Raw genomic sequence first — 27,078 nt, forward strand, 5'->3', positions numbered from 1 at the left:
GTAGAGATGGTGTCACCATCAAGCCTAGTTCTGTGCTTGCATTGTCCAGCAGGAGTCACTGTGGAGCACACACTCATTCTCTCCTCTGACAAGGTAAATGTATAATTCCCTTCTCTCTACCCAGATACAGAGAGAAGTCCTGAGGACACGTGGCCTGAAGCTGACAAACCCCATGGAGACCCCTCTGTCCTTCCACTTTTTGTTGCAAAGACCCTTCTGTGTCTTAAACGTGGACCCCAAAAATACCCTAAAATCTTCAAACAGTGACCGGGAGGAGAATAAAAAGTTTCTGGTGTTACACCCACAACAGCACATGCATGTAAGTGCCATACAGACAATGTGTTCCCTTCGAAATGGGCAGTGGGCATGAGGTACAAACTTCCCTTCAGGCTGGGCTCTGGACTGTGACGTGGTTTGGTTTTCTGTGGCCATGATCTCCACCTTCCTTTCCCATTTTATTGCTGGAAACTGGCCTTTGGAACAGGCCTTTGGCCAACAAATTAAGCACTTCTGGTTTCAAATGGACTATTTTTAGGGGGGCTGTCTCTGCCCCCTCACTTCAGATAACTTGGAGCCGATAGACTGAAGGGAAGAGAAATCAAAATTTGAGCAGTAAATGGAACATAATATTAGAACAGATTTTATATTAATTAGAAACTGACATTTTGAGCTTCAACTGAGGGCAGCACAGTGGCGCAGCTGGTAGAGCTGCTGCACAGCTCCAGAGACCCGGGTTCGATCCTGACCTTGGGTGCTGTCGGTGTGGAGTCTGTACGTTCTCCCTGTTCTATGGAACCTGAGGGGCAACATTTTTGGCTGTTGTAAATTGCCCCTAGTGAGTTGATGGGGATGTGGGAGAATTTAAAAAATGAGATTAGTGCAGGATTAGTTTGAATGGGTGGTTGGTGGTCGGTACAGATGATGGAGCAGACTCGAGAAGCCTAGTGGCCTGTTCTTGCTCATATTACTGTGAACTTATAGTGTCCCAATGCTTTACCTCATGGAATGTGTGCACTGTGAGAGAATGAAAACATTGTTTAGAAACTCAGAGCCATAGTGGTGTGGAACTCTAACCTCAACTCTTCCTCCCAGGAACATTGCTGCAAAGTAATTTGGATGGTCTGAGGCAGTGAAATGTCCTGTATTAACTTCTGTCCTATGTGTCAATCAATTAACAATGGATGCAGTTCAAAAAAAGAAGGCTTTTGGCACACTGGCCTTCATCAGTCAGGCCATTGAGTAGAGAAGTTGGGACGTTATGTTGAACAAGATGTTGGTGAGGCCGCATTTGGAACATTATGTTCAGTTTTGGTCACCCTGCTGTAGGAAAGATGCCATTAAGCTGGAAAGAGCGCAGAGGAGATTTACAAGGATGTTGCCGGGACTTGAGGAACTGAGTTATGGAGAGAGTTTGTGCAGGTTGGGACTGTGTTCATTGGAGTGTAGGAGAATGAGAGGTGATCTTATAGAGGTGTATAAAATCATGAGGGGCATAGACAGGGTGAATGCAATCAGTCTTTTTCCCAGGGTTGGGGAATCAAGAACTGGAGGGCATAGGTTTAGGGTGAGATGGAAAAGAGTTAATCGGAACCTGAGGGGCAACTTTTTTATCTAGAGGGTGTTCACTATGTGGAATGAGCTGCCAGAGGAAGTGGTTGAGGCAGGTAGATTAACAACATTTAAAAGGTACTTGGACAGGTACATGGTTAGGAAAGGTTTAGAGGGATATGGGCCAAATGCGGTCAAATGGGACTAGCTGAGATGGGAATCGTGGTTAGCATGGACCAGTTGGGCCGAAGAGCCTGTTTTAGCACTGTATGACTCTATAAATGCTGCATTCATAGCAGTGCTCAAAGACAGTTACAGGTGATCTGTGGTGCACTCGGTTAAAGGTTCCTGGTTTGCAGGTGACCGTGGCATTCTGCTCTTCCTGGGAGTTGCTGAGCTTCCAGGAGAATATGTGCACAAAGGAGGAACCGAAACTGGTGTTTAAACAGGACCTCGTGATCGAGTACAACAACAAGACCACACAGGTAAGAGAACCATCTAGCACAGAGCCCATTGAATGCTATTTTCTGCCTTCTTGTTGAGGCTCCAGTATTGCACCAAGATGCTGGTTGAGTTCTGCAATGGGTTTCTCTCACAGTATCACCACTAGGAGGGTTCCCTGGAAATTCCTCAGTAGGCACTGTGGGAGGAACAAACAATCTGCTGGAGGAACTCAGTGGGTCGAGCACCACCTGTTGGGAGGGGAAAGGAATTGTCGATGTTTCGGGTCGAAACCCTGCATCTGTAATTGCGCGGATGGCTTGAACAGAGCTGTCTTCATGCCATTGAGTTATCTGGCAGATAGCTTCAGAAACTTACCTGTTCCCAGATCCAAACCTCTGCACTAACTTTTCCACCTTTGGGGGCTAACTCCCTTTCCCCAGCATAGTCTCAGGCTAAACCCATCAGCAACCTTCGTTCTGAGCTGAATTCCCTCCTTGGTACTGATTGTTGAGGGGAAAGGGAGTGAGTGGCAGATGCCGCCGACTGTCTCCTCAATGGCCATGAGCTTCCTCTGTTCAGCACTGATGGTGAGGGTTGAAGGATTCAGAGCAGTGAGGTCTGATGACAATCAGCTACAGAACACTGGAGAAAAGGAGCCGGGGTAACCTTTGGATTCCTGGGTGCTCCGGGGGCAGTGGACTGTTTTGGAAGAGGTGAGCCAGGTCTAACTGTTCCCAACTCAGTCCAGTCAGATCCGACAACAAATGACTTGGCTATTTGTGTTTCAGACAAGCCGATGTCTTCATCCCTTAGATCTTATCAAATTATTGGCATTGGTTTATTATTATCACTTGTACCGAGGTACAGTGAAAAACTTGTCTTGCATACCGATCGTACAGGTCAATTCATTACACAGTGCCGTTACATTGAGTTAGTACAGAGTGCATTGATGTAGTACAGGTAAAAACAATAACAGTACAGAGTAAAGAGTCACAGCTACAGAGAAAGTGCAGTGCAATAAGGTGCAAGGTCACAACAAGGTAGATCGTGAGGTCAGAGTCCATCTCATCGTATAAGGGAACCGTTCAATAGTCTTATCACAGTGAGGTAGAAGCTGTCCTTAAGTCTGGTGGTACGTGCCCTCAGGCTCCTGTATCTTTTACCCCAATGGAACAGGAGAGAAGGGAGAATGACCCGGGTGGGTGGGGTCTTTGATTATGCTGGCTGCTTCACCAAGGCAGCGGGAATGCGCGACAATGATTTCTCAGAATATTGAACGGCCCCCAAGTAAGGTAAGATGGACTCTTGGCCTCACTATCTACCTTGTTATGACCTTGCACCTTATTGTGTGCCTGCACTGCACTTTCTCTGTAACTGTAACACTTTATTCCGCATTCTGTTATTGTTTTCCCTCAATGCGCTGACGTAATGAATTGACCTTCGTTCTGAGCTGAATTCCCTCCTTGTTACCGATTGTTGAGGGGAAAGGGGGTAAGTGCCAGACGAATGCCAGACAGATGAATGGACAGTATGCAAGACAAGTTTTTCACTGTACCTCGGTACATGTGACAATAATAAACCAATTTACCAATGAAGTATTTTGCAGGTGTCTCTGCTCTGATGTTCCATCCAGGCCAACATACTTTTAGCAGTGGAATTTCACAATGTAGGCTCAAAGTCTGGACAACTGGAAGCCTAACTGCACAGTCATAAGAGACATGGGGTGGTATCTCCCTCCATGCAGGGACTAAAGAAGTGAGGGTTGAAGGGGTGTAGGGGTGAAATGAGCATACAGGGAGGAAGAGGTCACAGAAGATGTGACTAGTGATCGAGGTGAGGGCTGGAGAAACCATGGGAGGTGGCAGAGTCGAACATGAGTAACAAAGTTTATCTGGTAAGTTTGGTTTGGACAAGAAGCCAGTGAATTCACAGAAGAGACAAGGGAGGTTTTGATAATTGTCCAAGCCTATATTCTTCAATTACATCTTTCCTGTGCTAATTGCAGAAATGGACTTAAAGGTTCAGCAGAATTAGGGAGGCCTCATTTATAATACACAGAGGGCTTGTTCCACTGATCTGTTTTACTTAGTGGGAACGTGTAACTGAATTGAGTATTTAACCTTCATTTAACATCTTCTGTTTGAATCATTTTCCAAGTGACCAATTCATCCAGATTACACCAACCTTCAGTTTAGAAAATGTCAGGGCTTGTTTTTACCTTCGGGAAAGCTGTTTCTTGCCATCTCACCAAATCTTGGTCACTCTAACCTGCACCCTCTGATCTCTGACTGCACTGGGGAAAAATGCAAACTTGTTTTATGTTGCTGAAACATAGAACATAGAGCAGTACAGCACAGAACAGGCCCTTCGGCCCACAATATTGTGCTGACATAGCTATTCCCTCCTACCTACAGAATGCCCATATCCCTCTATTTTCCTCTCATTCATGTGCCCATCCAAGCCCCTCTTAAAAGCCCCCAATGAATGTGCTTCCATCACCCTATCAGGCAACGCATTCCAGGCATCCACCACTCTCTCAGTAAAAAACGTACCCTTCACGTCTATTCTGAACCTACCCCCTCTCACCTTAAATGCATGCCCTCTGGTATTAGATCACTCAATAATGGGGAAAAGATATTGCTTGTCCACCCTATCTATGCCACTCATAATTTTATACACTTCCAACAGATCACCCCTCAGCCTCTGCCGCTCCAGAGAAAAGAGCCCAAGTTTGTCCGGCCTCTTTGTACATGCCCTTAGTACAGCATCCTGGTAAACCTCCTCTGCCCCCCCCGAAAGCCTCAACGTCCTTTCTATAGTGAGGTGACCAGAATTGCACGCAATCCTCTAAATGTGGCCTAACCAGAGTTCTATAGAGATGCGTCATAACTTCTTGACTCCTATACTCAATACCCCGATTAATGAAAGCAAGCATTCCATAAGCCTTCTTAACCACCCTGTCTACCTGTGCAGCCACTTTCAAGTTCTGTTGGTGATTTGTGTGATTGAAGACCCTGTGTCCTCTTGTAGCTCATCCCCCTCCACGCCTTCTTCTTTCTGCCATGCCTCGAGGTCTCCACTGAAGATGTCGATTTTGGTACCTGTTTGGTCGGACAGACCAGATCGAAGGATATTGCCCTGCTGAACAGGTCAAGATCAAAGAGTTACTGGACCGCAATGCTGGGTGAGGCAGCAGGTTTCTCGCTGAGGCAGTGAAGCTGTCCCTTGTATATTTTACAGTGCGACATATTTCTTTCTTGCTTTTTGTGTTGCGTACTAAGGAATTGCCCTTGACATCCCTGGGTTCATTTCTGATAGCAGACATCACTTCAACCTTTGGATTCACTATAAGTGCCAGTTTTGTGGTGTTTTGATTAGATCCAAGGGTCTTAGCTTAGTGACTTAGTGACTCTCACTGACCCAGACAGGACTTTCCACTCTCACAAGTAAGAATCTACCCTCAAGTTACCAAAAGCAAATTAGTGATCCTCCTCTTCAAGGGCTGCCTGTCAAAATTCCCTCTGTGATTAAAAGTAAATAAAGCTGTGAGGAAATATGAGGATTGATTTCCTGTAAGGAATCCAGGGTGTAAGTAAGAACCAAGCTGATGTCAGGAAGGAGACACAAGAGATTGCAGGTGCTGGAGTCTGGAGCAACACACAACTGCGGGAGGAAGTCAGCATCTGTGGGGGGAAAGGAATTATTGATGTTTCAGGAATGAGAGGGGAGATGGCCAGTATAAAGAGGAGAGGGGGAGTGGTGGGACAGGAGCCCGAGGTGATTGGTGAACTGAGGAGGGGTGTAAGGTGATGGACCAGTTGTACCAGGTAGGAGAGGGGATGGAAACACTCTCCCCCTAAAGGCCATGGTTGTTGGGAGGCAATGAGAACTTTAGACTGGAATCGATAGCCTTTTGTTAGGCAGGGAGTTACACAGCATGGGAACAGGCCCTTCGGCCCAACTGGTCCATGCCGACCAAGATGCCCATCTGAGCTAGTCTCATTTGCCATCATTTGGCCCATTTCCCTCTAAACCTTGCCTATCCATGTACCTGTCCAAGTGTCTTTCATGGACATGTAGAGGTAGATAGCATCAAGAGTTAGGTCCAGAATGGCAGAGTCAAGCTCGAGGGGATATCTCTTGTGCCTTAATTGAAAGGGAGAGGGAATTTGTGGTGTGGTTGGTAAGAGCCACACCAGCACTTAATACCTTGCATCGAGTTGGCTGATGTGTGCTGGGCTGGAAGGGAAAATGAGGACATGAATTACCCCAGTATCTTCCCAGCAGAGGAAAGACAGATCAGCTAGGACTCCCATCATCTGCTGAAAGGTGCAGGAAAGGATCAGGCTCGGATGTGGTGCCACTCATTGTTCCATGTTTTGGTGAGATTTGGCATCTGAGATCTCACACGGCCACATGCGGGAGATCCTCGGTGAACCCTGGCTTCCAGCAGCAGGGGAGGAAGTGCTCCCGAGGGCAGAGAACTCTGCAGCATTGTGGAGCAGAGAAGGAGATCTGATAGTTGCAAATAACGAGGGCTTTCGAAAAGGTAAACGTGGAAAGACTTAACGCCACTAGTCTGAGGTTAAATTTAAGACGATTGTTGTATGAAGGAAGGCTTGTTAGGACATGGAGTTCTTGTCTGACAAGCAGAAGCCACATGGCTTCTGAAATATTTGACAAGGTATCAGTGTAAGGCAGTGAATTACTTGACCCAGTATCAGCACCAACCATTTCCAGGTGAGAGAAAGCATCCTAATGCAATGGAACACTGGCACTATTCTGCCACCGTCACCAAGCACCAATGTAAGTAGCTGATTAAGAGGGCAATGGGCACGTGTGACCTTGTCCCATGCTGTAAAGTTCTGAGCAGCATGATCTTTCCCAAGGCCCAAGTCCAACTCTCCCCACATGCCCCTCACCACATGAAGACCACATGCAGAACCTCTGCTCCAAACCTTTCCCCGTGTCCCATCCATTGATGTGACGTGATGATGAGCAGAGATCTGGGAGGGAACTGGTTTGGAGGGTGATTACTGATCTCTCAACCTCCGTTTGAACCAGCATTTCATCCCACCATGAATGACTGGCGTGAGAAATGCCTGCCTTGGTGGAGTCAGGTCTGGGACAGTGGCGCGATAGAACGACCATTCCGCAACACACAGTGTGCTGGAGGGGGAGCTCAGCGGGTCGTGCAGCATCTGTGCTGTGGGGGAAGGAATTGTCGACATTTTAGGTCGAAACCCTGCATCGGGACTGAGAGTGGAGAGGGGAGATGGCCGGTATAAAGGGGGGAGGCGGGAGGTGGGTGAGCCAGGAGTCCGAGATGATTGGTGGACTGAGGGGGGAGTGGTTGTTGAAGGACAATGGGCAGATTGAGCCAGGGAGGGGAGGGGTGGAGCTGGGACACATGATAGAAGGAGGCAGAGGAAAAAAAAGGGGAAGATGGAGCCAGGAGGGGGGAACGGAAGGATGAGGTGGAGACGGCTGCTGGAGGGTGATAAGCAGGAACACAAAGACTATCAGTGTCATAGAGTCATAGAGCAACACAGCACGGATACAGGCCCTTCAGCCCAACCAGTCCGTGCCAACCACGGTGCCCACCCAGCTAGTCCCAATTTCCTGTGTTCGGCCTATATCTCTCTAACCCCTGCCCCTCCATGTACCTATCCAAGTGCTTCTTCAGTGATACCATTGTACCTGCCTCCAGCAGCTCGTTCCATGTACTCACCACCCTCTGCATGAAAAAGTTGCCCCTCAGGTCCATTGGGGGAGAGGTGAATGGCCATGGAATCAGAACCAGATGGGGGAGGGGAGAGAGCTGGTGGGTGAAATGTGTGGGTAGTAGGTGGATGGGAGGGGGAGGGGGATGAAAATAGGGGAGGGGGCTGGAGGGGTGTGGGACCACTGGGGGGAGAGAGACAGACAGAGATATCACTTCAAGTTGAAGACCCTTTGTCAGTCTTCTGGCAACATTACTGCCTTGTCTGCTGAGTGTTTCCAGCATCTGTAATCTGGGATAGAATCAGCAGTTGAGACACTAGAGACTGAGGATGCTAGAAACTAGAACAAATAATCTGCTGGAGGGACTCAGCAGGTTGAGCAGCATCTGTGGGAGGAAAGGAACCATCAACGTTTCAGGTTGAAACCCAAAAGGTCAACAGTTCCTTCCCCCTACAGACTCTGCTCGACCTGCTGAGTTCCTCCAGCAGGTTGTTTGATGAGAGGAATGCAGTTTAAGGTGTTGGGAAATAACAATGGGCTGGAGCAGAGTGGGTGAAGTATCGGCTAAGAGAGTGGTAGGAGACGCTGGTTTGTCTTTCACCCGGTGTTAGTTCCTGCCTTCTCTCCACAGCTCCGAGCAAAGGCCAGGAGGACGAGAGTGTGTTCCAAGTTTGTCCCACGTGTGGGATCCTGGAGGCACATGCCACCCAATTATCAACGAGCCGGGCAGTGCTACAGATCAACTTTACCGCCAGGTGACTGTGGGGTTTGCTGCTGGGGCTCTGTTACACTGCGCTGGGCTGTTGTGCTGCACTCAAGGTGATCCAGAGGATGCCAGTGTAACAACAAGACTTCAATCTGTTGATATAAAAAGCTGTTCCATGAAGTTGTCAGAAAAAGGGCCAATAACCACAGAGCAGTCTGTCTGACCTTGGGAAAATTAAGATATCTTTATTAGTCACAATTACATCGAAACACACAGTGAAATGCATCTTTTGCATAGAGTGTTCTGGGGGCAGCCCACAAGTGTCGCCACGCTTCCGGCGCCAACATAGCACGCCCACAACTTCCTAACCCGTACGTGGGAGGAAACTGGAGCACCCGGAGGAAACCCACGCAGACACGGGGAGAACGTACAAACTCCTTACGGACAGTGGCTGGAATTGAACCCAGGTCGCTGGCGCTGTAACAGCGTTACGCTAACCGCTGCACTAAGAGTAACCTGGGATAGAATTAGCAGTTACTTGGACACATGGAGTGATGGGAGGAAACCAGTGTAAATTTGTTAAAGGCAAACTTAGAATTTTCTAGTGAAATAATAGCAAAGTTTGATGAGGGAAATGCAGTTTACATGGTATATAAAGGCATTGGTAAAGTAACAGGTGAAGCCCATGAAGTAACAGTGGGCTGGAGCAGCAAGCGTGTAATACTGGCTGAGTGGTAGGGAAGGCTGGTTTGTTTTACACTGAAGGGAAGCGTACAGTGGAATTCCTAGCACCACTGGTTTTCCCAGTTTATATTAATAGTTTGGACGGGGCACAATTTACAAATGAACAGGTGCACAAATGAAGGCACAGTGAACTGTAGCACAACAGTAAAAGACCATGGAGAAATAGGCTGGTGGAAAGGTGGATGGGTGCAGATGAAGTTTAAGGCAGAGGGTGGTGGCTAAGTGGAATGAGCTGCCAGAGGAAGTGGGTGGAGCGGGCACAATTAGACCATTTAAAAGGTGCATGGATAGGAACGGTCTAGAGGGATATAGGCTAAACGCAGGCAAATGAGACTAGCTTAGGTAGGTACCTTGGTCGGCATGGAGGATTCAGGCCGAAGGGCCTGTTTACACACCGTATATCTCCTTGGGAAGAGGGCTGGAGAGTGAGCCTAGCTGGATTGCTCTCACATGCAGTAGTATGGACAACGGGCTGAATGGCCTTCAGTGATTTGTGAAAACCTAGTCGATATCCTTTTTGGGATCAACTCACAGTCTTAACCCACGTCCATGTGTGACTCCTGGTGCGGACTGACCTCCACCTTGCACAAGGCTAGGCGGCACTCTCAGACATCTTCCCGTACCTACCCCTTGACCATATCCCCACCAATGATCATCAAGGTACTGTTTCCCATACCATCACTTCAGGACATCTCCCCTCCACGGCCTCCAACCTGATAGTTCCCCAGTTCCACACTGCCCGTTACTATCTCCTACCCAAGATCCACAAATGAGACTGGAAGGCCTGTTGTTTCTGCCTGCTCTTGCCCCACTGAACTTATCTCCTCCTACCTCGACTCCATCTTGTCCCCCCCTTGACCAGTCCCTTCCCACCTACATTCAGGTCACCTTGTATGTTCTCCAGCATTTTAACAACTTTCAATTCCCTGGCCCTCCACCTCCTCATCTTCACCATGGACGTCCAGTCCCTCCACACTTCTACCCCCCATCAGGAAGACCTTAGGGCTCTGTTTCTTTCCAGAACATAGATCCAACCAGTTCCCCTCTACTAACATCCTCCTCCACCTGGTGGAACTTGTATTTAGCCTGAGCAACTTCTCCTTTGATTCCTCCCACTTTCTCACCTAAGCGCCCAAGGCCAACACCTGCATTTTGTGTTGGCTGTGTGGAACAGTCTTTGTTCGAAACCTACTCTAGAAATACTCCCTAAGCCATTCTCCGCTACATAATAGGGGAAGCCCAATATATAGGAGGGAAAAGCACCCGGGTGCTTTTCCCTCCTATATATATTGGGCTTTCCCTTTTCCTATCTTCAGCCCTGAAGAAGGGTCCTGACCCGAAACGTTGACCGCCTGCTTTTCTCCACGGATGCTGCCTGGCCTGCTGAGTTCCTCCAGCATCATCGTGTTTTTCATCTAGATTCCAGCTTCTGTAGTTCTTTGTTTCTCCGGGGTGGGGTTAATGCCTGGTCAAAAGATGGTTTCTGAATCAATGGATATTACCGCTTCTAAGTACTGTTTTCTGAAGTACATCCACTCCTCACACATAGGAAGTAATGTCTGTTTCCCTTACTTTAACGCAGAGACAGCAAAATGTACAAAGCCAGCATCATCATCCAAGGCATACTAGGAGAGAGACCCTTAACGTTCACGGTGCAAGGGAGCGGATCAGTTGATGAAAGGTTCGAAGCTACGTACACTCCGTAAGGTCAGCAGAAATCAAGGTGCTCAATGGATGCCCCACATCATGAACAAATATGACACCCTACTGATGTAATATTGGCAACATAGACTCAAAAACCACTTGGAGTAAACTTTTCAAAGACTTGCCAATTAAAGAACATTTCTTGAGGTCACATGAACAGCCTACAGCACCTTAGTTCATATGGTGAGACACAAGAGACTTGTAGATGCCGGAATCTGGAGCAAAACACAAGATGCTGGAGGAACTCAGCACGTCAGGCAGCATCTGTGGAGGGAAAGGAGCAGTCGACGTTTTGGAAAGAGGGGACTGGAAAGAGGGGAGATCGCCAGTATAAAGAGGTGGAGGGAGCGGGTGGAGTAAGAGCCGGCAGGCAATAGGTGGATCCAGGTGAGGGGGGGGTGGTAGGCAGATGAGGGCAGGGATGATGTCAGAAGCTGGGAGGTGATAGGTGGAGGTGACAAAGGGCTGAAGATGGAATCAGATAGGAGAGGATGGTGGAGCATGGAATAAAGGAAAGGAGGTGGGGAGGGGAAAGAGATAGGGTGACGGGGGCCAGTTGGATCGGGAGGAGAGGGAAAGAGAAGAAAAAAGGGAAAAGGGACAGAGGGGGAGCAGTTACCGGAAGTTTGAGAATTTGATGTTCATGCCACCAGGCTGGAGACTGCCCTGGTGGAAATATGTGTTTGAAATGTCGACTGTCCATTTCCTCCATAGATGCTGTCTGACCTGCTGAGTTCCTCCAGCAGTTTGTGTGTTCTTCATATTGTGGGACTTGCTTTAATCTGCCTTACCCATTTCCAGGAAACCCTTTTTGAGCCCGCATGTACACAAGGGCTTTCAAACCCTTAAGAACTTCAGGTGTGACTAGAGAAGCAAATTTTGAAATATAACAATGCAAAATCATGGTACAAAAAATAGCAAACCCACCAGTATTTGGATTGAAATCTATAAAAAAAGTTTCCTTTGCAGTGCAGTGCTCATTAACATGATAACATGACAACATAAGTAAAATAACAGTTAGCAACAGCTTTAACATTTAACAAGTGGAATTCTTATCTCTTTGGTAATATGTCGTGGTATTGTCCTAAATATCACTCTGAGCACCTCAGTCCAGTTTAACATTCGGAGCTTACACTCAATCAATTCAAGTTAACATTAAAAGTTTTATTTGATCTTAATCTTCCCCACATTTAATATTGTTAGCTTAGAATGCTGTGCATGTGCTGTGTAGATAGCAGGGTCCACCGACTATGTGGACCATTCTCACGCAACTCAGTGTTAAGCTTGCACATAAGAATAGTTTTCAGTTTTGATGAGATACCACAAGGGCAGAGGAATGAGGCAGATCGGTGGGTTATCGTCAGGTCTGGGTTTTTCTGCACCAAACCTTCTCCCCTCTCACTTTCGGGTGCTCCTGCAGCCTCTCAGACTGATGGACAGCACAGGAGTGGTTTGAGAGTCTGGATTAACTACTGTGTGTGTGGGAACAGGGGTAGCTCTTGACAGTGCAGAGTTCGAGTCCAACAGCATGGGGTGATGAGGGGGGTAGACTCTAAGCTGGTTAGTGAGAGAATAGAATGAGGAGATTGATCCTCAATGGGGCCTAATATATAAGATCCTAATGGGGCCTGAGAGGGTAGAGATTGAGTTGTCCTCACTGTTGGGAGAGTCTCAAACAAAGGGCTGGACATTTAAGATGTGTAGAAATTTCTTCTCTAAGGGTGGCGAATCTCTGGCATTCTCTGCTCCTGAGGGTGGTGGAGGCTGGATCATCACACGGATTTGAGGTGGAGATGGATAAATATTTGAAAGATCACAGAACTGAGGGCTATAGTGAACTGACTCAGAATAGAAATTTGAGGCCAGCAGAGATCAGCCATTTTCATATTGGATGGTGTGACAGGTTTGAGGGGCCGAGTGTCCTACTCCTGAGTTTCTTGTGTTTTAAAGCTCTGTCGAACAGTTGGGAAAGGGGGTAGATTGGATCCAAGAGTTGGGTGTCAGGATGGGCTGTGCTTTGCTTGGGGTCGCTCCTGAGGGCCTGGATTTTGAGCCTGACAGCATGAGATGGTGGAGGGGTACCCCAGAGTCTGAGCTAGATGGTGGGGGAGAAGGTCCATTGAACGGCTGGAATATATAAGTCAGCACTGGACTGCAGTGTATCTGGAGTAGTCCCCGTTTAAATGAGGTAGTGGAGGGTGTGCCCGAGGATCTGAACTGTAAACAGAAACAGCTCGAGACGAGGGGGTTGAGGGATCCAAGAGTCTGGAGGAAGTATTGGGGAGGAGGGGTTCCCAAGGGCCCAAGAACATGACTTTGCAGTGCAGTGGCCAAGGGCTGGGCCAAATGCTGCCCACAGAAGTGACTGCTGCTGTTGGCCCAAGATGGCCACACACCAAGGTGACTGCACTACCCTTCATCTCACTGTTGTATGATTCTAACATAAAAACCAGAAAGAAAAAATAGCAACCCTTAATAATTGGCAAGTATGCCAGTATTTATCAATCACATTTACTACCTAACAAGGCAGGTAACCTCCAACTTCTCCACATTACAGTCCACCATGCCTGCTTGCCCAACCATTCAGGGCCTTCTGCAGTTTCACCTCCTCCTCACCATTACAATCTTATTTAATCTCTCCTGCCACACACCCATCAGACCACAGTTTAATGTGAGCAAGTGTGTTGCACTTTGGGAAGTCAAATGTCAGGGGAAAGTGTACAGTGGATGGTAGGACCCTTAACAGCACTGATATGCAGAGATCTTCAGGTCCAAGTCCATAGCTCACTGAAAATGGCTACACAAATAGATAGGATAGCAAAGACAGCAGATGACATGCTTGCCTAATTGGTCAGGGACATTGCAGCCGTATAGAACTTCAGTTAGGCTGCACTTGTTTTGCATATTGTGTAGCGTTCTGGTCACCCCATTACGGGAAGGATGTGGAGGCATTGGAAAGTGTGCAGAAGAGGTTCACCAAGATGCTGCCTGGATTAGAGGGCATGATCTACAAGGCAGGATTGGACAAACTTGGGTTGTTTTCTCTGGATCAGTGGAGACCCAAGTTTACAAAATTGTGAAGAGGCATAGATGGTCAGGATCTTTATCTCAGGGTAGAATTGTCAAATACTAGAGGATGTGCATTTTTGTGTGTGTGTGTGTGTGTGTGTGTGTGTGTGTGTGTGGGGAAGAAAAAAGAAAGCCTAACAGAACAGTACAGGCCCTTCATCCCATAATGTTGTGCTGATATATATAAACATTCTCCATGATCAATCTAATCTAATCTAACCCTTCCCTCCTACACAGCCCATGACCCTCCATTTTTCTCACATCCATGTGTGTAAGTCATTTAAGTGTCCCTGTTATGTCTCCACCACCACCCCCAGCAGTGCATTCCAGGCACCCACCACTGTAAAAACCTGACATCTCCCCTAAACTTTCCTCCTCTGACCTTAAACAGATGTCCTCTGGTATTGGCCATTGCCACCCTGGAGAAAAGGTGCTGGCTGTCCACTATCTATGTCCCTCAATCTTGTACCTCTATCAAGACACCCCTCATCCTGCATTACTTAGAAAAGCCCTAGCTTGCTTAACCTTTCCTCATGAGATATGCTAATCCAGGCAGCATCCTGGTAAATCTCCTCTGCACCCTTTCTAAAGCTGCCACATCCTTCCTGAGGTGACTGGAACAGAACAGTACTCCAAGTGTGGGCTAGCCATTACCTCACAGCTCTTGAACTCAATCCCAACTGATGAAGGCCAGTACACCACACCCCCTAACCACCCTATCAACTTGCTCAACAACTGAGTGATAGAGAGAGGTAGATGCCTGGAACAGGCTGCCAGGGCAGTGACAGAAGCAGATATTTTTAAAGAGGCTGTTTAAATAGACATATGCAGGGAATGGATCATGTGCAGGCAGATGGGATTTAGTTTAATTCAGCATCATGTTCAGTGCAAACATGGTGGGCCAAAGGGCCTTTGCTGTACTTTCTATGGTACTTGCAATCAATCATGAAGTTCTGATGTAAGGTCTCAAAACATCAATAATTCCTCCCCAGCCCCCCACCCCAAAGTCACACAACCCACTGAGTTCCTCCAAGTATTTTTTGTTTTAGCCATTCCGGCCTGAGGCCTAATCTGCAAGGCCAGTCCTGTGTGGGAACATTGCTGCAAACACTGGCCATCCCCTTCAATGTCTTCAAGACAGCTATAACAGGCAGTAAAGCAAGTAAAAATACAAGATGCTGAAACTGCTCAGGTCAGACTGCATGCAGGCAGAGAAAAAGTCAACATTTCAGTTTGAAGATCCTTTGCAGACTGTAGAAATCTTGTTTTATTTTCAGTAAAACAAGCAAACAGTTTCTTCAAAAGAGCAGTGAACTTTTATTGAGTGAAAGTAATTACTTAATACAAGACTTTCATAATTCACACTTGTGGATGAATTGAGCTAATTTAGCAATTTCCAATGTCTGAACAACTTCCACTCGAACAAGTTATGCCCTTTCCTGTCAATCTGAATTAGCTAACAACTGTACCCATCAGCAAGAAACACTGCGAGGTCATCTCATCTCCTGGGGCTGAAGAATTACAAGGCAGTGAGGGCTGCCACATTCACCACAGCTGTTCTTCCAGAGTATGTGTAAAGTGTCTACCAAGGCTACTCAATGTCCCACAATCTGACTCAACTGCATTTCACTGACAAGGGCCAGCTGATAAACCCACATGGAATCCCCATCTCAAGAGCACAGATGGGATCTGCCTATAACTGAGTTGAATTGGCAAACATAAATTTGTTCTAATGGGCCTAATGTTCCATCTGCAAGCAAACCATGTTCACCATCTGTACATCATTTCAGGTTTCCCAACCCCCTGGACTCTGTCTTTGCTTGCAGCCACTAGAGCAGACAGTCAGCAGGGGAATGAGTAGTTGTGTGCAGATACAATGTATATTTGTAGCAACATTTCATTGCCCACTGCACCTGTGAGCTTCTCAACTCCCACAGTACACACCAGGAGATCCAAGTGGTTTACCAGTTAGAACAACAGGACAGTGGGGGGAATTGGTCCAGCTTTACACATGCTGTCTGATCTACAAAGTTTTCCTACAGTTAACTACACACCTTTGATCTCAGGTGCCCACTTCCTGCAGGTTCCCTGTGGGAACAGCTCCACCACAGACAAAAGCCTTTTTCACACTACCATATTCAACTATTTGCTTCCAAACATTCTAGTTGTCAACCCCTCTCATCCAGACTGGGAAGAACAGTCCAGGGCCAGTGCTTCAGCTCTCATTGAGCCACTGACTGGCACACCTATAAAAGAGAAAAAACATTAATCAGCACCACAGGACTCTGGACAATTACCATTCATGTTCAAAACAGCCACTAAATATGGGAAGACTCTCCTTTGAGGAGAACTTCACTTGCCCAATTCACCAATCTCTACAAAATATTGCTGGTCAGTGTTTTCCCAGACCTTTTACAAAAATGGCTTCAACTTTCCCCAATCAACCACTTAGGTGCAACTTTTCACAAGGAGACTCCTTCAGTCTATGAACTGCATGGTTATTTGTCTGAATCACAAATCTCCATTACCCAAACACTCAAACAGCTGAGCACTAGATTGAATTTCTTCACTAATACTATCTAACGATGTTTGGAGAGGGTCCAATTCAGTCAGCACAGCTTTGTGTGAAGTAGTGTCTGACAGATAGTTCTTGCAAGAGGTAACCAAGAGGGTAGATGAGAGTAGGGCAATGGATGTTGCCTATACAGCAGGCTAGTCTGTAAGGTTTGATCACATGGGATCTGGGGAGATTGGATTCATAATTGGCTCAGTGGCAGGAAGCAGAGGTGATAGTCAAGGGTTGTTTCCTGGACTGGAGGCCTGTGTCCAGTGGTGTGCCACAGGAATCTGCTGGGACCTTGTAATTTACATAAACAATTTAGATGTGAATGTTTGAAGCATAAGTTTGCAGATACTAAAATAGTTGTAGATAGTGTGGGTTATGAAAAATGAGGGATCTTGATCAGCTAGGCCAGCTGAGGATTGGCAAATGGCTTTCACTTCAGATAAATGAGGTATTCCATTTTTGGAGATCAAGGCAGGGTAGCACTTGTACAGTAAGTGGTAGAACACTGGAGAGTCCTATCAAAGATGCACCTAGATCACACAAGTGCATACTTCACTGAAAGTGGCACCACAGGTAAATAGGGTGGTGAAGCCAGTATTTGGCATGTATAGGAGCTGGTAGATTTGATCTAGTGCTCAGCTGTTTGTGTTGTCTGGGTAATGGAGATTTGTGATTCAGACAAATAACCATGCAGTTCATGGACTGAAGGATTCTCCTTGTGAAAAGTTGCACCTGAGTGGTTGATTGGGGAAGTATAGGAGCTGGGAAGTTATGTTGCAGTTAAGACAGACATCAGTAAAGCCTCACTTGGAACTATTGTGCACAGTTTTGGTCACCCATTATAGGAAAGATGTTACTAAACTAGCAAATGCAGAAAAGATTTACCAGAATATTGTCTGGATTTGGGGGCCTGAGTCACAAGGAGAGGTTGCATAGATGAGGACTGAATTCCCTGGAACATAGGAGATTGAGGGGTGACTTGATACAAGATCCTGAGGGGCATAGACAGGGTGAAAGCAGTCTTTCCCCCCCAGGGAAGGGGTGCTAAGAACACGAGGGCATAGGTTAAAACATCAGAGGCAGCTTCTTCACACAAAGGATGGTGTGTATTTGGAATGAGCCGCCAGAAAGTGGTTGGAGTGGGCACATTAGCAACATTTAAAAGCCATCTAGATAAGTACATGGATAGGAGAGGTTTAGAGGGCTATGGGCCAAACATGGGCAGATGGGACTAGCTCACTGGGCAACAGTTAGCATGGACAAGTTGGGCCAAAGGGCTGTATGACTTATGGACCAAGTGTCAGTAAATGGGATTAATATAGATGGTACTTAGTCAGCAGGAGACAGGGTCAGTTGAAGGGCTTGTTTCTATGCTGCATGACTGAGTGATGACCACAGTCTGGCTTCACCCTCATGTTATTTTGCCCCATCAAACACTTGCTCTGCAGCTCTTCAAGTTCTGAAAATTTTGAACCTGGAACATTAACTCTTCCCCCAGCCTTTATTTCAAACTACAAATTTCTACAGATGAAGTTTTGCAACATGCAGTACTTTAGATTTCCTAAAGTCCGGAGTTAGTCACAGCAAGATGAAAGAACCTGTTACCCCAGAACCAGGTGCAGAGCCATAACAAGCAACCAAAACTGTCCCAAACACCAAGAAAACCTTAATTTCTGGAAGAGAACAGTCACCAGCAAAATGTTGAAGAGTCACTTGAAGGGGATACACCTACCATTTTGGTCAAGTCATCACCTTGGCATCCAAACACCCACTGCAGTGATCCCACCAGTAATGCACAGGCACATCAGCAAGCTCCATGTCAGGCTGCTGAAAGGACAATTTGCAAAGTCACATTCCAAACAGATAAAAAAGGGGAAGACAGCTGCAGATCAGCAGGGATGTACAGGGCTTCCTAACCCATATCTGTGGTTAACAGAAGGTGGTCTCAAATGCCCCACTGGTTAATCTTGCAGGTGGTGTAGGAAGAGGCAAGGTCACACCCAGACCTTCCCTGCTGGCACTTACACACTGCATTGGGCAGGAGCACCCACACATACCCAACCCAATCAGGGTGCCACCCACAGTCAACAGGAAGCTGCACATGCAACCCACTGCCCCAAGACAGGGAAGCTCCAAACAATACCCACATTGCACCAGAGCAGTAATTCCCATTCACAACACTCACTCACCACCCCCCCCCCCCCCACCAATCTCAAGGACCATCTGTAACAGTGCAATTATTTTTCCTGCATTGCACACCCAATCAACAGTCCTCTTGCCCCTAGTCCTCAGTTATTATTTCTGATCATAACCCTGATTTCCAGAATGGAGTAGTTGCACTAGGAAAGGCTGAGCAGATTGGCCCCATGTTTACTGCATTTAGAGTGCAAGTGTCTTATTGACAAGGGGTTTAACTGGGTAGATGCAGAAACTGTTTCCTCCAGTTTGGAGAGGAAGTTAGAACTAGGGGCACAGTTTCAGAATAATGGACTGTGCCTTTAAGATGGAAGAATTTCCATAAAGACAAAATCTTTGGTATTTTCTACCCTAGAGCTGTGGACACTGAGGATTATGCCAGCCCAAGAGATTTATTCAGCTACAGCCAACATACAGCCCCCTTGTATTCAACTAGACTGTGCCAAGTACTCACCTGTTGTGGTATCCCAAACAGCTTGATTCCAAAGTTCCCAGATAGTTCTGCAACAGAAAGCTGTTTAAGATTCAACTCACCAAAGAACAAGCCTCAAACAGAAGCAAAAGAAAATGTTTGGGTTTTCTATAACCTGTTTCTACAAAGAAGAGGTCTCAAACTAACCCCATTAATCTAGCAGTTATTGTAGGAAGGGACATGGTCACAGAGAGACCTGCCCTGCTGGCATTTAAATACTGCATCAAGGCAAATAACAAGACTACTAAATCATTGCTCAAGCACAAGGTCTTTGTCTAACAATCAGGTTTCAGGCTTGCATTCAGTTCTGTAGCTGGCAATGTGAGGCCTGGAAGTTCAGCCCAGCAAGAAAGAGTGCATAACCAGTCTAAGCTGGAGATCAATTGGGCTGGATTCAGAAGAGACTTGGACCCACAACACCACCTCACATAAGTATTACAACAGGAAGCAAAAATAGAGGTACTGCTACATGTGCATCAGATAACAAATTACTGCAGCAGAAATACACTATTTCAGAAACCACCTTCAGAAAGCCAAAAAAATAGGTGCTGTAAATCTGTTAATGTGCAGACATTCAAGTCAAACATGTGAACAAATGTAATGTTTCAGGCAGAAAACTAAACTAGTTTTAATTTGCAGAGGGAGGACAAGGGAATATTTGAAGGCAAGGCCAGGGTTACCATGCAGATAAGCTGTTGAAGCCACTTGGTTGATATAACAGCTTCAGCATCTCATTGATGGAGTGAAACAAAATTGAGCAGCATAGACAGCAAGAAACTCTCCATAACAGATCTCAAACTGGAGGGCATAGTTGGAGGGGTGGGAAAAAGGCTTATGGGAACCTGAGGGAATGTCCCCCCCACCCCCAGTGGTGGAAATAAGATCACACCCAGACCTTCCCAGGTGACTTAAGTGAGCAGTGGAGGCAGAGACTTGACATTTCAGTATCTAGATAAGCACCTGAATCATCAAGGCATGAAGCCCATGCACTCTCAGTAAATGGGACAAGTATAGATGGTTTAAGTACCATCAGGAGATAAGGTCACTTGAAGGTCTTGTTCCTATGCTGCATGACTGCTAGTGATGACCAATCTGGCTTCACCTGTATATTACTTTGCCCTATCCAACACTTATTCTGCAGCATAAAACTAGCCTTTTTTCTTTCAATGTTCTGAACCTGGAACATTAACTGTACAACAAATGTTGAATGTTCCCTTCCTTTATTTCAAATCACCATTTAATATATGGATGAAGCTTTACAAAGTATATTACTTTGCCCTATCCAACACTTATTCTGCAGCATAAAACTAGCCTTTTTTCTTTCAATGTTCTGAACCTGGAACATTAACTGTACAACAAATGTTGAATGTTCCCTTCCTTTATTTCAAATCACCATTTAATATATGGATGAAGCTTTACAAAATACAGTAATCTTGAGTCTAGTTAGTCAAATGTTTGGTAAAGCAGCACGATGAAAGAACCAGTTAGCTCAATCAGGTGCAGAGCCACAGGTAACTAAAACTGTTTGAAGCACCAAAAAAACCAGCAATTTCATTCCTTGAAGGGAACAGTCACTAGCAAATAGTGTTGATGAGGATATACCTACCATTTTGGTGAAATCAAGTCATCACCTTGGCATCCAAGATCCCACTGCAGTGATCCCACCAGCAATGCACGGGGATATCAGCGAGCTCCATGTGACAGGCTGCTGAAAGGACAATTTGCAAAGTCACATTCCAAACAGGCAAGAAGGGGAAGACAGCTGCAGATCAGCAGGGATGTACGGGGCTCTCCAACCTGGATCTGTGGTTAACAGAAAAAGGTCAAATGTGCCCCACTGGTTAATCTTGCAGATGGTGTAGGAAGAAGGCAGGTCACACTCAGACCTGCCCTGCTGGTAGTTACACACTGCACCGGGCAGGGGTGTGCCCCCCAGACACACGCCGCAGGGGTGCGCCCCCCCCCCCACCCGACACACACGCCGCAGGGGTGCGCCCCCCCCCCACCCGACACACACGCCGCAGGGGTGCGCCCCCCCCCCACCCGACACACACACACGCCGCAGGGGTGCGCCCCCCCCCCACCCGACACACACACACGCCGCAGGGGTGCGCCCCCCCCCCACCCGACACACACACACGCCGCAGGGGTGCGCCCCCCCCACCACCCGACACACACACACACGCCGCAGGGGTGCGCCCCCCCACCCGACACACACACACACGCCGCAGGGGTGCGCCCCCCCCCACCACCCGACACACACACACGCCGCAGGGGTGCGCCCCCCCCCACCACCCGACACACACACGCCGCAGGGGTGCGCCCCCCCCCACCACCCGACACACACACGCCGCAGGGGTGCGCCCCCCCCCCCCCCCCGACACACACACGCCGCCGGGGTGCGCCCCCCCCACCACCCGGCACACACACACACGCCGCAGGGGTGCGCCCCCCCACCCGACACACACACGCCGCAGGGGTGCGCCCCCCCACCCGACACACACACGCCGCAGGGGTGCGCCCCCCCCCCCACCACCCGACACACACACACGCCGCAGGGGTGCGCCCCCCCCCACCCGACACACACCCCACAGGGGTGCGCCCCCCCCCCACCACCCGACACACACACACGCCCCACAGGGGTGCGCCCCCCCCCCACCACCCGACACACACACACGCCCCACAGGGGTGCGCCCCCACACGATTGTCAGCGCAGCGCCGCTGCCCCACCAATCAATGCCCAGAAACCAGGGAGCTCCGGAGTAGCCAGGCTGCTCTGCACCAATCAGAGCAGCGATTCCCAGCCGAACAACAACCCGTAACGGAACAATGTTCTCTCCCGCGCTCTGCGGCGCACCCAATCAGCGGGGCCGGTGCCCCTTGTCCCGCCACGCGGGAGGAGCGGCGCACCCAATCAGCGGGGCCGGTGCCGCTCCACGCGGGCGATGCGGCGGACCCAATCAGCGGACGCCTTTCCCCTTGCCTCAGCGGCGCACCCAATTAGTGGGCCCCCCCACGTGGGTAGTGCGGCGCACCCAATCAGCGGACGCTTTTCCCTTACCCCACCACGTCGGCAGTGCGGCGCACCCAATCGGCGGACGCCTCTCCCCTTGCCTCTCCACGCGGGGGATGCGGCGCTCTCATTGCTGCTGTTCGCCAAAAGGACAACACCTACCCCTCCTGAGCGTGGGCAAGTGGCGCGGGATATCGGCCTGGCTGAGTACTAAACCCACTCCCCTCCGAGCTCACCCCCATCGCACAACTCACCCCCTCCAGTTCACACATCAAAATGGCCGGGGCTGCTGCAAGCGCTGCCTTTTATAGCGCATGGGTCGGTCACGTGATACACGTCGACCAATGGGAGGGTCCGACGCTGCTGATCACGAGGTAGTAAGGGCGGGAAGGTGCCCGGTTGGGGAGGGAATAAAACGCTGCAGCGGCAGGAAATCTGAGATAAAGTCAGAGAATGGCGGGAACGCTCTGCGGGTCGGGCAGCGCCTGTGGAGAACGGACAGAGGTAATGTTCCAGGTCGAAGAATTCGGACTAATCTCCACTTGTAGAGATCGTTGAGCCATTGGCAGTGCGGGTGTAGAGGGACAGGAGGAGGCGCTTGTTCAGTTTGACCACTAGCGCATCGCCGGCGGTTCTCCTGCGATGACTAACCCACGGGATTCGGCATCATCCCTTTCTGAAGAGCCTGAAGCAATGGTGATGTGGAGGGAAGGGCGATACGTTTCTGGTGGTGGGATCTTGTTGCAGCTGGTGGAAAACATGACAGATTGGCGAGGCCAGTCCCGGTGGTGCAGCGGTTAGCGTGACGCTATTACAGCGCCAGTGACCGGGGTTCAATTCCGGCCGCCGTCTGTAAGGAGTTTGTACGTTCTCCCCGTGTCTGCGTGGGTTTCCTCCGGGTGCTCCGGTTTCCTCCCACATTCCAAAGACGTACGGGTTAGGAAGTTGTGGGCGTGCTATGTTGGCACCGGAAGCGCGGCGACACTTGTGGGCTGCCCCCAGAACACTCTACGCAAAAAGATGCATTTCACTGTGTGTTTCGATGTACATGTGACCTAATAAAGAAATCTCTTAAAGGATTGAAAGCAAGACTGGTGGGGTGGAAGGCAAGCACAGGGGGATAGGACATAAAACGTTACAGCTCAAGAACTTCTCGCTCCATGATTTTGTGCTGAATTAATTAAACTGGTAACTAAATACCTAAACAAACTAATCTTTTCTACCTACACAATGTCCATATCCCTACATTCTCTGCACAAACATATACCTATCCGGGAGCCTCTAAAACCCCTGTATTGTATCTGCCTCCACCCCTGGCAGGACATTCCAGACACCCACCACTCTGTATATGTGTAAAAAAAAATTTGCCCCACACATCTTTGAAATTACCCCCCTTACCTTAAATGCATGCCCTCCAGTATTAGACATCTTGACACTGGCGGGAAAAAGGATTTCTGTTAGAGAAACAAAGGACTGCACATGCTGTAGTATCTAGATAAAAAACATGATGATACTGGAGGAACTCAGCAGGTCAGGCAGCATCCATGGAGAAAAGCAGGTGGTCAATGTTTTGGGTCAGGACCCTTCTTCAGGACTGAAGATAGGAAAAGGGGAAGCCCAATATTTAGGAGGGAAAAGCAGAGCAGTGATAGGTGGACAAAAGAGGGGAGGTGGGGTGGGCACAAGTTAGATGCAGGTAAGCGATAGTGACAGGCAGGTGCGGGAGAGGAGGAGAGAGCCAGCACATCATTCTCCGCCACTTCCGCCATCTCCAATGGGACCCCATTACCAATCATATCTTCCCCTCCCTACCCCTTTCTGCCTTTCGCAGGGATCGCTCGCTCCTTGACTCCCCACCCATGCTGCTCCCACTCTGGGGACTTTCCACTGCCCCCGCCATAGGTGCAACACCTACCCCTACACCACCTCCATCCAGGGACCCAAACAGTCCTTTCAGGTGAGACAGAGATTTACCTGTACCTTCCTTAATATCATCTACAGCATTTGGAGCTCCAAGTGTGACCTCCTCTACATTGGCGAGACTAAATGCAGACTAGGTGACCGTTTCGCAGAACACCTGCACTCCGTCCATAACCGCGATCTACATCTCCCCGTTGCCAGTCACTTCAGCTCCCCCTCCCACACCATCCCTGATATGTCAGTTCTCGGCCTCCTCCACTGCCAGGGGAAGACCAAGTGCAGACTGGAGGAACAGTATCTCATTTTCCGTTTTAGAACCTTGCAGCCTAACTGCATGAACATTGAATAATCCCCTAAATTCCTCCCCTCCCTCAACCATCCCTCTTTCCTTTCCTAGCCTCCCTCTCTTTTTTCTACCCTTTTTTCTTCCTTACCTTTGACCCATCCCTCTCCTCCCCCTCACCTATTTATCACTATCTCTTACCCCCATCCACCTATCACCACCTTGTGCCCACCCCGCCTCCTCTCTTTTGTCTACCTATCACTGCTCTGCTTTTCCCTCCTATATATTGGGCTTCCCCTTTTCCTATCTTCAGCCCTGAAGAAGGGTCCTGACCCGAAACATTGACTGCCTGCTTTTCTCCACAGATGCTGCCTGGCCTGCTGAGTTCCTCCAGCATCAAAGGATTTCTGTTCTTGTTCTGCTCAAGGAAAGAAGGGATGTAGGAAGTGGTTGAGGTATGAGGCATGTAATTGTTCCCCTTCATCACAGTTATTAGTTTCATCTGGAGAAAAATTCAGAGAACTATCCACTTATGGAGACCAGCTTCAAGCCATTGGCAGTCCTTCACCTTCTACAATGGGTACAGAGTGATAGGAGGAGGTGCGTATTAAATCTACCTGTTTGCACGTCACCAGTGGATACTCCTGTAATGAGCAGTCCATGAAATTCTACATAATCTTTCCAGGAGAGTCTGAAGTAATGTGACATGGATAACAGATTCACTTTGATGCAAAGCACAAAGTGAACCTGATATTTGCATCCAAGGCAGATGTTGTGATACTGAAAATAAGTATAATATCTGTCTATTCGCATGAACAACTTTTCTATAACATTTTCAAAAGAAAAACATTCCAGGATGATTATCAAGACGAAAATCGACAGTCATGTACAGGTGCCATGTAGAGTTCTGATACATTTTAAGCAGCATCTTAGAAGAAGGTGGGAAGTGGAGATGTTTTGGGAGCAGTTTCCAGAGCTCAGGACCATTGCTGGTGACAGAGTCACCAATAGTGGTAGGATAATATTTTGAGATACTCAAGAGGCAAAACATTTTGGAACATCCTTAAGAGAGACAGAGAATGCTATCCGACTGCAAAATCAGCATTGTATCCCTCTGCTGTGAAGACAGTATCAGCAAATTACTTATGAACGCTACATCGTCCACCACCATCCACTGGCTCCAAGCAACACTGAATGCAATTCACCAGACTGGAAGAAGTGCAAATGCTGCTTCACCTGAGAAGAATATTTGGGTCCCTGGATAATGCAGGTGAAGAGGTACAGATGATGTATAAATGTATTGGTTTATTATTGTCACTTGTACTGAGGTACAGTGAAAAACTTGTCTTGCATACTGATCATACAGGTCAATTCATTACACAGTGCAGTTACATTGAGTTAGTACAGAGTGCATTGATGTAGTACAGGTAAAAACAATAACAGTACAGAGTAAAGTGTCACAGCTATAGAGAAAGTGCAGTGCAATAAGGTGCAAGGTCACAATGAGGTAGATTGTGAGGTCAGAGTCCATCTCATCGTATAAAGGAACCATTCAATAGTCTTATCACACTAGGATAGAAGCTGTCCTTGACCCTGGTGGTACGTGCCCTCAGGCTCCTGTATCTTCTGCCTGATTGGAGAGGGGAGAAGGGAGAATGACCCGGGTGGTTGGGGTCTTTGATTATGCTGCTTGCTTCACCAAGACAGCGAGAGGTAAAGACAGTCCAAAATCTGTCTCATCACGTAAACAGCCTTTTATGTAGCACCTTTAAGAGAGAAAGACTTTCAAGGAGGGTTACCAAAATACAAATTGACCCTGTACCATATCTTAGGGCCAATCTTGGGACACATCCTGTGATTGTCTGGAGAAGTGACATGGCGGGGAGTGGTTGGCAGGCTTGGAAGAGTAGATGAGAGTTTGCAAAGGGAGTGATCCCTACAAAATGTTGAAAGGGGAAGGAAGGGGAATATATATCTTGTATCTTGTTGGAGCTAGTAGAAATCATGAAGGATGATACGTTGAACGTGGAGGCTGATGCACAGCTCAAATGCCATCTATGAATTCGCCAATGGTGCCACTGTTGTTGGCAAAATCTCAGATGGTGATGAGGACTACTAGCTAACGTCCAGAGCATTGACACCAAAGTTGATGAACTAAGGGCAAGACTGACCTACCAAAGAGAACTGAAGGACTGCTGTGTGCTATGTCTCACCCAAACGTGGCTTACACCTGCTTCATCTGACTGTGACATTCAACCTGAGGGCTTCTCAATCCACCGAATGGACCATACAGTGTCCATGGGCAAAGTTAGAGGTGGAGGGGTCTGCTTCTTAATCAATAACTCGTGGTGCTCAGACGTGATGGTCCTGGCGAGTTCCTGCTCACCCAGCCTGGAATATCTAACGGTGACATGTCACCCATACTACCTGCCAAGGGAGTTCACCAGCTATTCTGATGGCAGTCTACATCCCAGCCCAGACAGACATGAAGCCTGCACTCAATGAACTGTTCTCTGTGGTCAGCAGCCTTGAAACAGGATACCCTGAGGCCCTCTTCATTATTGCAGGTGACTTCAACCAGGCCAACCTCAAGAGTGTGTTACCAAAGTGCTACCAGCACATCTCCTGCTCCACCAGGGGCCCCAAATACCCCGACCATTGCTATACAACCATGAAAGATGCCTACCAA

The 27,078-nt window shown here is 48.1% G+C and overlaps 1 protein-coding gene and 1 long non-coding RNA gene across 3 annotated transcripts in view; one reads left to right on the forward strand and one right to left on the reverse strand.

Moving 5' to 3' along the window:
• dlec1 (DLEC1 cilia and flagella associated protein) overlaps positions 1-8,379 on the forward strand; it is a gene marked incomplete at its 3' end in the record, with an annotated part of 153,270 nt that extends 144,891 nt beyond the window's left edge. The window contains exons 35-38 of the mRNA XM_052016127.1: positions 125-319; positions 1,908-2,033; positions 5,023-5,176; positions 8,348-8,379. Of these exons, the coding sequence (XP_051872087.1) occupies positions 125-319; positions 1,908-2,033; positions 5,023-5,176; positions 8,348-8,379 (507 nt within the window). The remainder of the gene's footprint in view (positions 1-124; positions 320-1,907; positions 2,034-5,022; positions 5,177-8,347) is intronic.
• A 6,859-nt stretch (positions 8,380-15,238) lies between these two features.
• LOC127570156 (uncharacterized) lies at positions 15,239-22,468 on the reverse strand. Of its 2 annotated transcripts, none has more exons than XR_007956307.1 (5): positions 22,235-22,468; positions 20,780-20,878; positions 19,156-19,202; positions 18,238-18,332; positions 15,239-16,185 (listed from the first exon to the last, which is right to left on the reverse strand). It is a non-coding gene; the product is annotated as an uncharacterized LOC127570156 (long non-coding RNA). The 2 variants fall into 2 exon arrangements; XR_007956306.1 differs by having other exon boundaries at positions 20,780-20,881; positions 22,235-22,441.
• Between the last annotated feature and the right edge of the window lie 4,610 nt (positions 22,469-27,078).

The sequence above is a fragment of the Pristis pectinata genome, chromosome 5 (genome assembly GCF_009764475.1).
Source record: "Pristis pectinata isolate sPriPec2 chromosome 5, sPriPec2.1.pri, whole genome shotgun sequence".
In the NCBI taxonomy this organism is placed as follows: domain Eukaryota; kingdom Metazoa; phylum Chordata; class Chondrichthyes; order Rhinopristiformes; family Pristidae; genus Pristis; species Pristis pectinata.